Source organism: Artemia sp. Qi Xiang Cuo, chromosome 13 (assembly GCF_049724085.1).
Source record: "Artemia sp. Qi Xiang Cuo chromosome 13, ASM4972408v1, whole genome shotgun sequence".
NCBI classification, from domain to species: domain Eukaryota; kingdom Metazoa; phylum Arthropoda; class Branchiopoda; order Anostraca; family Artemiidae; genus Artemia; species Artemia sp. Qi Xiang Cuo.
The window spans coordinates 51,696,814-51,711,487 of record NC_142806.1 but is presented as its reverse complement, the minus strand read 5'-3'; the positions used below and the strand labels follow the sequence as shown (position 1 = coordinate 51,711,487).

Genomic DNA, 14,674 nt, shown 5'->3' with positions numbered 1-14,674 from the left:
AGCAAGTCCATTTTGCTCTTACTAAATCCACTACTAGACCAGGGCTAAGCTGATGTGCTCAAGGTCACATAATTAATTTTACTATTAAAACGGAGGCACTTAAAAGTGCTCCTTATTTTCAGGAGACAAATTTAATTATCAAGAAGAGGAATTTGGCCCGAACTTTCTAATCTCTTAATTAAACGATGATCCGATGATTAATTAATCTCTTAATTAAACGATGATCTTGATTAAACGATGTTCCAAGAATCGTTCTCAGGTCAATGCCCCATTCGTACGATTAGGTGACAAATGCAAAAAGTCCACATTTATAGAGTTCGTTTCGAAGATTTTTTTCCTTTTTTGTGGAGGAGGGGGTATGTTTAACCTCGTGTGAAATAAATAAAAACAGTTTCAACATTCTTACTTATGAGGTTATAAGAATGAAGGTAAAGATGAACTAAATGAAAATGAAAAGCCGTATAAATCCATGCTCAATTTGTTTATTTATACGTAATAAAAATAATAAGATCTTCTTTCAGTTATAACAAATCTGCCATAAAGAATATACTACAATAAAATAAATTAACGTTTAATTAAATAAACAAAAATTATAAATTAAATACTCAGAGTTCCACTGCCCATACATTTTCACCTGTACAGAATTTTTTATGGCTACATTTTTCAGCCTCAGGAGAACAATTTCCTGGGCCATAATATTCACACTTAGATGCAATACTTAAAAACGAAGAGTCATATAAACTCAGGCTCGATTTTTATCATTTACAAGCAACATAAAAAACAAAATTTTTGAATAATAAATGGCCCTTAATAAATGGACATGAATATATTTCATGGCCATTGTAATGTCTTGTAATGTTTATAGTGGCTGATCATAAGCATATCTCAACGTTCATCCATCAATTCTTTGAAAAATGAAAAAAAAAATCATGTTCATTTTAAGTTTATACTTTTGATTTTATTTTATGTCGTTTATACGTTTTCAAATACATCCATGGGTGCCATGGTGTTTGATTTTTTTGTATTAATGAGCTAAATTGCACTATGGTAACTTACACCATGAAATTTTTGTTATAGTATGATACATTTCTCCTACTGTTACTACTCAGGGTGGTGAACGTGGTTCTCCAGTCTGATTCGCGTAACTTTCAGTATCGTTGTTTAGGCCTCTTATCTCAAATTTGAACCAGCAGTTGCATTAATTCTGATTTTGCCCCAAAAAAGTGCACTGTCAGTGATGTTTTAACTACAAGAGTGAAATACCGTTTTTCCTTTTAATAAGGTTACGTCAGTGGAAAATACCGCCGATTAGTTAAAAGTGATGTCATGCGATCACTTTCATCAAATCAAAGACCATTCCATGCTACTGTTGGCTGAAGTTTAGACAGACAGTGCAGTTTTTATACCCGCCATATATGCGCATGCGCTTACTTGTGCTTACTGCGGGACCAGACGTGAATACCTCACCCTGCATCTAAAAGACTCCCCCATTTGTCAGGATCTTGTGCCAGCTCTTCAGCAAACCGGAGCCAGCACCTCTCTCACTTTCTGCCAAACTTCCGATATCCACCTATGATATCGATGTCGCTTTTGACAGTTGCCCATCAATTCTTCAATTGACCACATTGATAGTGCGCAAGTGCGCAGGTTCAAAATTGAAACACCGGGGGGGGGGGGGGTTACGTTTTTAAAATGACCGCGATACGTGTGGACCATGTTCAACACTCTGCTACTGATGGAAAAAAAGCAAGATGTCAAAAATATACTGTATTACGCAGAAGAATTGTATAAACTGATCACTGATCACTGGTTAATTTAATTAATTGAAGGAATATAGACAAAAGGACTTAACCAATCTATCCAACATTAAAATCTGACAAAAAATATGTACAACTCACTTTAACGATATGTCCTTGTCGCACTGGTGGTGGTAAAGACCGTCTAATGGAAACTTTCTGAAGAAAAGAAAATATTCCAAAAAAAATATTGTATAATATTGTATAGTCTGATGGATTTGCATGTTGTTTATACATAATCTGATAGCTAAGGTATCCTAGGAAAGGAATAAATATGACGAAATAAAGGCATGAAAAATATTTTCTTATATTTCTTCATAAAAAGTTTAATTACAAGAAGATAGCTTTAGTACATTCTGTCTTGTTTCTTAATTAAAGTTTATTTCAATAGTTGATCTCAAGACGAGTGTTTAACGCCTTAAAGAAGCAGAAGACGAAAGAAACTCATTATAAATAAAGCAATACAGAACAAACTAAGACATACGAGAGCCGTAGCATTGCTTAAAAGTCATAGAAAATGGACAAAAAGTAAAGTATGGAACAAAGATATAAAAATTTATTTCTCTTTATTTGCTGAGAACATACTTAAATACATTCGACGAAAACTTTTGTTGTAATTGTCCTCCTTCTTAATTAAACTAAATTAAAAGAGCTATTCTCAAGACAGGAGCTCCTTGAGATAACTTTGCGAGGAAAAAATGAATTTATTGAGTAAATAAAACAATACATAATGTACTTACACGTAACACAATCAAACAAAAAAGGATGGAGTGAAGGTACAAAAATGTGTTATTCCTTGTTTTCAACTACGACGAAATTAAAAGACATTCAATTATATTCGAAAGATTGCTCATACTAGAAGAAAATGGGGTACTTGTAGGATATAGCCCCTACCGCTCAAGTTTTTCATTCATTCACGCATTATAGAACCGTTTTTTTTTCGTTAGTTTCTTTCGGCTTAGCGCGAGACAAGACAAAGAGAAGTGACGGCATAGATGGAAAATATATAATTTGGGCTGTGTGTATATATGTGCACATTAGGGGGGGGGGGGGGGAGTTGGGAGAAAGTATTTGGACAGTGTGAAGGTAGAAAACAATTCTTACTTCATAATATGCCGAATAATTGTACCTAATACATTAGGCATGCAGACCCGCTATACTTTACCCCCCCCCCCCTTAATGTTCAAATATATAGCCCAAATTTGTTCCTAAAGTATTATATTTTTATCATACATAGGTATATTTCATTAGGATTGAGCGTCATAGAAACATATTAGAAGAATATTAGGTAGGGGCTATATCATACAAGCACAGAAAATTGCTTGTAATAGCTGCCTAACTTCTTAATTAAGTTCTTAATTTATTGGAAGAGTTCAGGGTAGTTCAGGGTAGTAACCTCTTGTGTCTAAAAGCTAAATGCTAGAAGAGGAAAGAAATTCGTTTTGAGTAGAGCAATATATAACGAACTAAAGGTCCATTCTCAATGAGATTTTGCTAAAACCGAGATTTAGATAGAACTAATTCAAACATATCATATTTTTTCATAGAATGTTCTGATTGGCTGAAAGATTCTAGGAAATGTTTTGGTTGGCTCAAATCAGCGCCACTTATATCTCGGTATTCCTAAAATCTCATTGTGAATCGGCCACCGATCTCAAAATATGATTGTCTCAAAACCAAAAATCTCAAAATCTAGAATCTCAGTGCGAATGGAGAAACAAATGTCGTGATATAGCTTAAAAGTCCTAGTAAATCAATAACAAGTAAAGTTTGGTACAAAGGTGTACAAATTTATTGTTCTTGATTTTCTGAGATCAGACTTAAAGAAATTCGAAGAAAACTTTTCTTATAACTGTCTTCCTTCTTAGTTGAACTAAATTAAAAAAATGAATTAACCGATTATTTTAATTGGACAATATTTTATTGTTATATGAACCTGTATATGATTGTTACTATATTGTTATATTTATTTTTATATTTATTTTTTCACTTTACTGAAAAAATATAAATGTTTTTACTTTTATAACTTTAATAAATCAAATAATTTTAATATTTTGATTACTAAATATTAGTATATGTATATTAAACTGACAATGCACATTCATTTGTATTTTTTCAGAAAAGCGCGAACTTTGTTCTGGCCTTAGGAAGGTATAGTAGTTTTGAGCACACCTTATGCTAATTCTTGCTTGTTTTGACTTTGACTAGATTTTTTATTGTAATTTCTTTTCGTTTCAGGTTTCATTTATTTATCGATGCTGATTTGTGGTAGTTTCGAACTTGGTAGATTATTTGATATTAGATTTGCTAATTTTTGGATTAATAGAATTTTTTACTTTTCGTTTAAAAACCTATTTTGTGGAAAAAGTTTTTTTAATTAATTTCTGTTCCCTTTATATTGATATATCCTTTTCAGGGAAAAAGAAAATGACACCTTAAACCCTTTTGTCTTTTTAAGACTCTATAGTTTGGCTGCTACTTGTATGCTGGAGAAAAAAAATTCAGCAATTTTTAACAAAATACACCCTTTTAAAAATCTGGACACAAATAGTACTGTTTAACTTAGTTTCATACCTCCTCTAGCTAACCTGAAATGGAAAACTTGATACCGTTCGCAAAAAAATCTGTTTACTCTCTTTGATAGCTTGGATGCACTTAAACTATTTTGATTTGGTTAAATTTTAAGAGCAGAAGTAGCCTCGAAAGTTTGAACATAATACCCTCAGTTGTTCTTGGGATACTGCTGAGATGCCTTATTGGGAATTAGCATTACCACAGTGCATTTTGATTTAATCTTAAGGCCGCATTTAGTTTATAAACATTATGGGCAAAGGGTAGGGTGGGAGTGGAAGGGGGATTAGTTGCCCTCCAATCACTTTCGACTATCAGAAAGGACCTCACCCCTTTCTATTTTCAATCGAATGAGCCCTATTCGAAGTTCCTACGACAACTCCTTTGATATGAAGTACCCGGTCTAAACAACAACAACAACAAAAAATATTACTAATCACTTTTGACTATTAAAAAGGGCACTAGCCTTTGAATTTCCAATCGAGTTAGCCTTTTTTGAAGTTTTTACGACAACGCCTTCTATAACAACCTTATATGCGCCCAGGGCATAACTTAAAACCCTTGCCCTGAGAGTTGTGGAGGAGTGTCCTTCTCAAAAACATATTTTCTATCTGGAAATTAACTAGCCTACGCTGAACAAAATGGTTATCTAAAAATTTTGATTGGATGTGTTTGGGTGAATGATGGGCGTGGAGGGGGGGCTAGTTGCCCTTCAATCAGTTTCGACTATCAAAAAGGGCACTATCCCTTTGAATTTCCAATCAAATGAGCCCCTTTTGAAGTTTCTATGACAACGCCTTCTATAAAAACCTTATATACCCCAGGACATAACTTAAAAACCTTGACCTAAGGGTTGTTGGGGAGTGTCCTCCTTAGAAACATATTTTCTATATGGAAATCAACTACGCTGAACAAAATGCCTATATCAAAATTTTGATGGGATGTGTTTGGGGGAATGATGGGAGTGGGGGAGGGGCCAGTTCCTCTCCAATCACTTTCGACTTCTAAAAAGGGCACTAGCCCTTTTAATTTCCAATCGAATGAGCATGTTTTGAAGTTTCTACGACAGTGCCGTCTATAAAAAACCGTATACGCCACCTGGGCGTAACTTAAAACCATTGCCCTGGGGGTTACGGGGGAGTGTCTTCCTCAAAAACATATTTACTATCTGGAAATCAACTACGCTGAACAAAAAGGCTATCTCAAAATTTTGATTGGATGTGTTTGAGGGAAAGATGGATGTGGGGGGGCTGGTTGCCCTCCGATCCCTTTCGACTATTAAAAAGGGCACTGGCCCTTTGAATTTCCAATCGAATGAGCCTTTTTTGAAGTTTCTACGACAACGCCTTCTATAAAAACCTTATATGCCCCCAGGGCATAAATTAAAACCCTTTCCCTGAGGGCTGTGGGGGAGTGTCCTCCTAAAAACACATTTTTTATGTTGAAATCAACTACGCTTAACAAAATGGCTATATCGAAATTTTGATTGGATGTGTTGGGGGGAATGATGGGCGTGGGGGGGGCTAGTTGCCCTCCAATCACTTTCGACTATTAAAAAGGGCACTAGCCCTTTTAGTTTCTAATCGAATGAGCCTGCTTTGAAGTTTCTACAACAGCGCCTTCAATAAAAACCTTATATGCCCCCAGGGCATAACTTAAAACCCTTGCCCTGAGGGTTGTGGGGGAATTTCCTCCTCAAAAACACACTAGCCACTCCAATTTCCAATCGAATGAGCCCTTTTCGGATTTTCTACTACAACTCCTTCGATACGAAGTGTCCGGGTATGGAAAAAAAAACACATTGTGCCCACATCGTTCTTTACTTAGGCAGCGCTTGCGCGCTGCCTATGATTTATATGTCATTGATAAAAATAAAAGATTGAGCATGAACTTAATATACCCGCAGGTAATTTACTGTCTTTTCATACTGCTGTTTTTTCAAAGATATTTGATTATTAAAGCAAGTCCGATTTCTAATAACAATATCTACTAAGCTTCAAACTTTTGGTTTTCTTTTTAAGGTTTTTGAATTATTTTATTCCCTTGTTAAAATATATACAAATATTTTTTCAACTACCGGTTTTTTGCTCTTTTTATGCTGTATCTTTTCAAAGATATTTGATATTAACTGGCTGGCATTTATAACTGATTGAGTTTAAAAAGGTTTTCTTCGTTAAGGTCTTTGAATTGTTTTAATCCCTTGTTAAAAAATCCATATATAGAAGTCTGACTCTAAAGTTACCTTTTTGTTGGGTTTCTTTAAGTTCAATATCTGTAAATGTTTCTTGCCTCTTTTCTCTAACAACAGTCAATTACAATTACAATTCCATTAACAACTCCTGAAAAAGCAAACTATTCAAAAATGGAGTTCCACATAAACAATTTTGACAACATTGTCGTATTATCTACTATCCATGCTAGTAAGCGAAGCTTTAAGCCAACAGGACAAAATAAAGTGATTAAAGATAGGAACTTATGATTATCCCAATTAACACAAACTTTTAAAATAATACAATCAGTTACCCTTGTGGTTGTGTAGTGGAGCTAACCGTTCCTACCGATCGGGGGATTTCAGGTTCAATCTCGGACGCCGCATGGCACATATTAATTTCTACGGTACAATTTCATTCTGTAAACTTGTTTTCATTCTGTAAACTAATTTTTAATGTTTCTAATTTTTATTTTTAATGTATGTAAGTTTCATTTGCAACATAAATATATATATATATATATATATATATATATATATATATATATATATATATATATATATATATATATATATATATATATATATATATATACATATATATATATATATATATATATATATATATATATATATATATATATATATATATATATATATATATATTATAAATAGGGCATTACTTAGAAACGAAAGACACATCAAATTGGTAATTCCGCTTAAATGTCCTTGGAAATCAACAAGAATGTATTACAGAATAAAGGTGTGGAAATTTATCGCTCAATATTTTCTAGGAGCAGAATTAAATTATCAGTAGAAGAGTTTTTCCTTAAACTTCCGAGCTTCTTAATTAAATTATTTTGTAAGATTTTTTTTTCTCATGACTGAAACAATCCCTCTGTGGCTTTCTATCTTAGCCAGTGTTGATTTAAGGTGGCTGTAAATTCAGTAATGTGCTGCCAAAGGACCTAAAATAATTAAAAGTTTTTATTTTAGTTTTCCGCAATTTTTTTTGTATATTAATTTGATTTTAGAACTACAATAGTTTGAAATAAGTAATTTATTTATAATTACGGTCGAGAAAAAGAAGAAGAGTCAAAAGAAAAAACGAATCTAAATCTCACCAACCTAAAAAAAGGAAGGGTTTCAATTAAATAAAAATAAAAAAGTAACCAATAATAATTCGTTATAAAAAGAAGACGAAGTCTTCGTTTATTGTTCCTCTTTTTCTTCTACCAGCCATAAACTGTATTTGTTGTTTATGTAGTTGAATATTTAGTGTTGCAGTTATTTTTTGTTTATTGTATTATATTTCTCCCCCTCTAAAAAACCATTTTTTTTGGTTTTGTCATGGTAGGGTAGATCGTTTTTGGATCCCTTATATATACAACAATCAATGCTGTATTCAGAGGGTGGGGTTTACGGGGTTTAACCCCCTACCCCTTGAAATTTTTTTTGACTCGTGAAAGCGTAACAAAAATGCACATAAACAAATATTTGATGCGTTTTTTAGTTTTTTGTACCCCTGCCCCAGTGAAAATATTATTCCCCCCCCCCCCACCGAATAAAAATTCTAGGTACACCCTCGATTATAATGTATGCTTTGATAATAGGGATAGGGTGAATCAGGGAAAGTTGGTCGTCAACTCTATTATGGTGTTGTATGTAAATTTTATGAATACAGGTTAGTGTAGTTGTTCAAATTTTCGTGCCTTATTACAATTTCAAAATAATTATTTTTGTTTACTATCAATCTTTTTTGTTTTGTTTTTGACTTATAAGGATCACAAATTTTGGTTGGATTTGAAGCAAAAAATTACACAATTAGTTATAGAAAGAATTTACGAATGTTAAAGAGATTATTATCTTGGTTGCCAGGTAGAATTGTAGTTTTGCTGGACAAAAAAAAATGAGTTTAAACTTTTGTTTTTATATATTTGTTCCCATCATATATGGAAAATAACTGTTCGAAAAAATAAAAATAAAAACAAGATAAAAAGAAGATTTTATTGACAATATTTTACCTTTAATCTACAGAGAACCAGGAGAAACTCATGGTCTTCTCACTACCTATATGGGGCCCACATACCCCTTTAGATTTTGAAAACAGAAAAGGTTCGAATTTGTAAAAAGGAAAAGGGAGAAACTCTTTGGCTGTTTCAGCATGAAAATAGGGTTGAAATTATTTTGGGATGCCCAATGTGTGCAGTTAAAAAAATAAACGTAAACTGGATTGGAAAGTTATTCTAATGCAAAGTAAACAAATATGCACTATAGTTTTTGAAAGGATAGTATAGATAGTTACAAAACCGCCCCCTATCTTTTAGGGGGGGGAGGTCAGAATTAGAAAAATAGAATTTTGAGTGTGTTTTGGGGTTATTGTTCCTTATTTTCATGGAAAACAATGGAACTATGAGAAAATAAAAAAGATATTCAATTATATAAGAAAAATTGCTGATATTAAAAGAAAATTGCTTGTTATAGCTTTCTAACTTCTTAATTATTTTATTAATATATTAAAAGAGTTCATGGTAGTAACTTCTTATGTCTAAAAGCAAAAATTCTAGAAGAGGAAAGGAATTCGGTTTAAATATAGGAATAAATAACGAACTAAAGGCCCATTCTCAATGAGGCTTTACTAATACCGAGATTTAGCTAACGCTAATTCCAACCAATTTTCATAGGATTTTCTGATTGGCTGAAAGATATTTTGATTGGTCAAAAAATAATTTTGAGTGTGTTTCAATATTTTTATTGGGAACCCTCCTACCTTGTTTACGAGTATTAACAATCCAGAGCATACATAAATACATGACGAGGGGAAAGCGTTAATTTTAATGAATCATTTCTAAGTCTACTATAATACTCTGTTGGCATAGTTATAAAATTTTGCGCATCAGAAATCGTCGTAAAAATATTTTACAATCAGTGATTTCAATCATTTTTTCCTTCTTTTAGTAATTGCGTAAAACCTATGCTCCCAAGATTTATTTCCTCGTCCAAATGATATTTAAATATAATTAAATGAATAAATAATCAATTTTTAAATAATATAAATACAATTGATATATTTTTAATAATTAAATGGTTTTAATTAAATAATGAAAATAATTATTATATTTATCATTTTTATATTATACTAATTTATAATATTAATAGAGATATAATTATAATAGTACAAAAATAGTTAAATTAACACATTTCCTTCCCAAAAATTATAAAGTCCCAAAATAAATGTCATTTGATTTATTTCTTTTCTCTCTATTAGGTGTCTTAACTTTGGTGGCTCCATTGGATTATGAACAGCGTCAACATTACGAACTTTCCATTCGTGCTTTAGACAGTGTGTCTGGAATTTATAGCGATGTTATCGTAGCCGTGGACGTTTTAGACGTTAATGACAACTTTCCAGAATTTATGCAATCGGTCTATAATGTGACTGTTTCCGAATTAACGTCAATTGGAAGCCAAATTACTAAAATCAAAGCATTTGATATTGATTCAGGTAAGAATTGTACTTTCATTCACTTTTTCCGGGTTGCAGCGGTAGCTAGCAACCTAGTAATAGACTTCAGGTAAGAATTGTATTTTCATTCGCTTTTCTAGTAAAACAGACATTTTTCGTATGCTTTTTCATAATCTTTTTTTTAAGATGATTATTTATTGAAGATATTGTTTACTCGCTTGAAGAAACTGATAGAATTTTTAAAATGTAAAATAAAATACATGCTTTGGTTACGTGGAAATGGTTAAACACGTTTTGCCCGTCTTAACATTTCAAAAAAAAAAAAAAATCAGTATGCTCAGATTTTCCCAAGTGTGTAATCATGTATAAACACTGCACTTTTAAGCAAGCTACAATAACAGTAAAACTCTTTCTTCACTTAATCATAAAAAGAACTTTGTTTAATTGATTTTTATAGTTGCTTTCATTTTCATTGTATCCCCCCCCCCCAATGTCAAAATACGGCCCTAGGCTGAATTTCTGGGTGATCAGTTGATCAACTTTGAAAATGTGTTTTTCCAAGAAAGCCTTTCACGGTTGACCATATCTTGAATATCCATTTTAGATTTTTGAATAGTTTGCTTATGATGATTGTGATGCTTTTAGACGATGATTATGATGGTTTTTACGTTAATCTGGTATGAAAAGTCTTGCTTAAGTGTGAAAAGCTGTACTCTAACTTAACCTGGTGGAAGCTAATAAAATTCTTTTCTGTTTTTCAGGGGACAATGGCAAGGTTTTTTATCAGCTTGTTCGTGATCCCGACTCTCCAGAAAAATTCCGAATCAACGAAGATACTGGTGTCATCACTCTCATCAAGCCGCTTGACTACGAAACCCAGCGCTCCTATCATCTTACTGGGGTCGTCACAGACCTAGGAATACCCCCTCTTTCAACCTCAGTTCATATCTGGATCAATGTAAAAGACGAAAATGATAATCCACCACGTTTTGAATCAAAAGAATATTCTTTTTTATTAAATAAAGATGCCAAAAAGGGAGCGTTCCTTGGTGTTGTCAAAGCTTGGGATCCAGATTGGAGGGATCAACCAAAATTAAAATATATGATCACGGGGGGTAATGATTATCAAGATTTTGAAATTGAAGAGGGCACTGGTGTTCTTATCTTATCTAATTGGAATCGATTCTCGAATTTTGACAATGTGAAGCTTAACGTGTCCGTTATTGATGGTGTTTATAGCACTGAAACGGTTGTCAATTTAGTTGTTTTTGGCTCAAATGAAAATGACCCAAAATTTCCTAAAACAGTGATTGACGCAGTAATACGAGAAAATTTGGCCCCTGGCATGTTTGTTACTAAGGTTACTGCAGTAGATGAGGATGCAGGTGATAGTGAGCAGTTGAGCTACTTTTTTGAAACAGAAAGGTAGGCTTTGATGTGCTTTATTTTTCATCGAATTATTTATTATAATTAATTAATTATAGTTAATTATTATAATTAAGTGTTTTTGATTATTTATTATTAATGCATGACAATAATTATTTATAATAATCTTACTTCCTTCAATTTTATTGAATTATTTATAATAGTTTATTGAAATTAACTACTCTTTAATTATTATTAGTAACTTCCATTATTTAATTTTGTATCAGCTAATTCCATACGTGTTATCATGAATGAGAACATATTATATTGGTAAAAAAAAGGTTTGAGCCAATTTTTACGGTTAGGGGGGCTACGATAAGTTTACTTTCTAGACCCAAGTACATATTTTAATTGGATTTTAGCGCATCCACGCAACGTGTTACATTTCTAAGTCCAAACATTAATCTTTGTGTCATAAATCTCGTCGTTTAATTTAAGAAATATTATATTTTTCTTTAACTATTATATATTTCTTAAAATATTATATATTATGTTATAATTATAAAATATTATAATATAAATTATAATATAAAATATTATATTGGCTGTGGTTAACAAAAGTGCTATGTTAAAAAACATTACAGACATAATATGCAAACACACAGAACACTTTTCATACCAAAAAGTATATTTCCTGAATATGTATGTGATTAAGAAAAGAAGGTATATCGCCTTTTATTAGAAAAAAATTGCAATATATTTTGCAAGTCAAATGTCCCAAAACCTAGTATCTGTACATAAATCTAAATTAGAGTAAGCAGTGATTTCCCCCCAACCTTGGCTCGGCAGGTTCAAAGGTGCAGAGTCTTCCTTAATTCCTTTCCAATATACTTCCTGAAATACGGCCTGGTATATACAAAATTCGAACTTCTGAATCACTGCAGCAACAATTGTATATTGTTTTTTTTTTATTTATTGGTTTTAGATTTTATTTAATTTTAGGTTATTTTAGATTTTATCTTTGTTCTTTGTTTTATGCAGGTGAAATTTCCGCGTCGTTTAAGTTTGCCTTTTTCTTCTACTTTTTTTCTTTTTTCCTGTTTGTTTTCTTCATCTTTAGATTTCTTTTTCTGTTTGTTTCTACCCTACATTTACATTTAATCTACATCCAGTCCACAATCTACAGACTTGCGTAAAAACGGACTTCACCGATTTTCCACAGCCTAAACCTATTTGGGTCACACAAGATTAAGTAAATCTAGTATCTATGTGCAGGTGAAAAGTAAATCTAGTATCTACATGCAGGTGAAAAGTAAATCTAGTATCTACGTGCAGGTGAAAACTGGACGAAACCTTTGTGTGCCGTACAGTTTTGCCACGCCTGGAAAAGTCCCTGCAACGCATATTCCCTTACCCATGTTATAAAAGATTTCAAATGGAGAAAAGTCCTTTTATTAGACAGTGACAAGAGATGCAAAAAATCTGGATATTTCGACAACGTACACCAGTGGTCTGTTTTTCTGCTGATGACGACCACTGATGTATATGGTTGAAATATCCAGATTTTTTTTATCTGTTTTCACTGTCTAATAAAAGGACTTATTCCCGTTTGAACTTTTTTCATCATAGAAAGGCAGTGTGGTTTAAAAAAAATACTTAATTTAAGGTATTCCGTGGAAAATAAAAGTGTTTGGACTACATCAGACAACTCACCCGTAAATTCTGAAGGGTGATATGGGCGTGTTCTTTAAAGCTACGTAGGTCTATTTTGATGCTTGGATCTTGGTTTAAGTTTATTAAAGCCAAACGAAGGCAGGCTAGTTAGAGCTGGACGACTGGAATGGAATGGACGACCAAAATGAACAACTGAACGGTTCATTTTCATCTCATCCAGTTGGAAAAGGCGGAATGAAAACGGAATTTAGAAAACATTTTGTTCCAGATGTGAAAAAAAAACTCGTTATTTTAGGATTTTTTTCGAACACTTCGAAAATGCATATGCTAGGTTTTGGCTGAGAATGGCCGAAAAAGAAATAATATATTGCAACAATTGGTAGAGTTTGTAAATTTCGTTGATGTGAGCTGCAAATCTAATTTGTACAAAGAACATTTATATAAATTTATACAAAGAGCATTTATATAAATTTAAGCAATGAAATTTATGCAAAATCTATTATACATTCGGTGGTGTTTTCTCAGTCTTCTATTAATTTTCTAAGTGCAGCTGATCTGATGATATATGAGTTAAATAATACCAGTAAATATCATTCAATTTCAGTTACTAATTAGTCAAATAACATTAATTAATTATTATTATTAATATTTAAGAAATTGTCTTCATTATCCTTGTTGTTTACCTTATTATTATTATTTTTTCAAAGTTGCTATTGTTTTGGAAGGCCACGCTTTGTTTGCCTTCTTGAATTACCTTGATCTGAACAAATTAAAATACATCAATTAATCAATTAAAATTAATTAACAAAACACCAAATACTGAACCGTGTAATAACTTTCGTGACATAATTTATTCCAGGGCTGAGAAATATAAATATAAATTTGTTTTTCCCCTCAACTTGTTAACTTTGAATTCTTTTAAAGGATGCTCGAGTTATTCCGTATGGAGGAACACAGTGGAGAGATTTACACCCTTAAATCCTTAGATAGAGAAGCTGTTAGTCAATACGAATTTTGGATCAGTGCCAAGGACCCTGGCGGAAGAGTCGGTTACGCCTCTCTGAAAATTCGTGTGCTTGATGATAATGATAATAAGCCAGAGTTTATACTTAGAGAATATTCAGCTAATATTTATGCGAATTTGTCTGTCGGTGCATCAGTATTAAAAGTAAGTAAATTTAGTTTAAGTTTAGTTTAAGTTTAGGTTTAGTAAGTTTAGTTAGTTTAAGTATTAAAAGTAAGTAAGTTTAGTTTAAGTTTAGTTAAGTTTAAGTTTAGTTAGTTTAAGTATTAATAGTAAGTAAGTTTAGTTTAAGTTTAGTTAAGTTTAGTAAGTTTGGTTAGTTTAAGCCACATTTTCACATATGTTTAAAATCTCCTGTTGTCAGATATCTAATGGCATTTCTCCATCCTGTAAACTTTATTTCTACAATTTGTCTTTTTTTTGGAATCAGAGGTCTTGGTAATATTACTTAAGGTCTATTTACAATGAAATTTAGCTAACGCCAAACTAACATCAGGCCGATTCACATTAAAATTTTTCTGACTGGCTGGCTGTGACAAGTTTAAATGGAAAATTTTCACTATAGAAAA

The 14,674-nt window shown here is 32.2% G+C and overlaps 1 protein-coding gene across 2 annotated transcripts in view; it reads left to right on the top strand.

The window, feature by feature from the left end:
* Positions 1–14,674, top strand: part of kug (FAT atypical cadherin kugelei) — a 413,066-nt gene that overhangs the window by 296,795 nt on the left and 101,597 nt on the right. For both annotated transcript variants that reach the window (XM_089099328.1, XM_089099327.1), the window contains 3 exons: positions 9,845–10,081; positions 10,804–11,467; positions 14,006–14,249. In XM_089099328.1, coding sequence (XP_088955454.1) covers positions 9,845–10,081; positions 10,804–11,467; positions 14,006–14,249 — 1,145 coding nt within the window. The remainder of the gene's footprint in view (positions 1–9,844; positions 10,082–10,803; positions 11,468–14,005; positions 14,250–14,674) is intronic.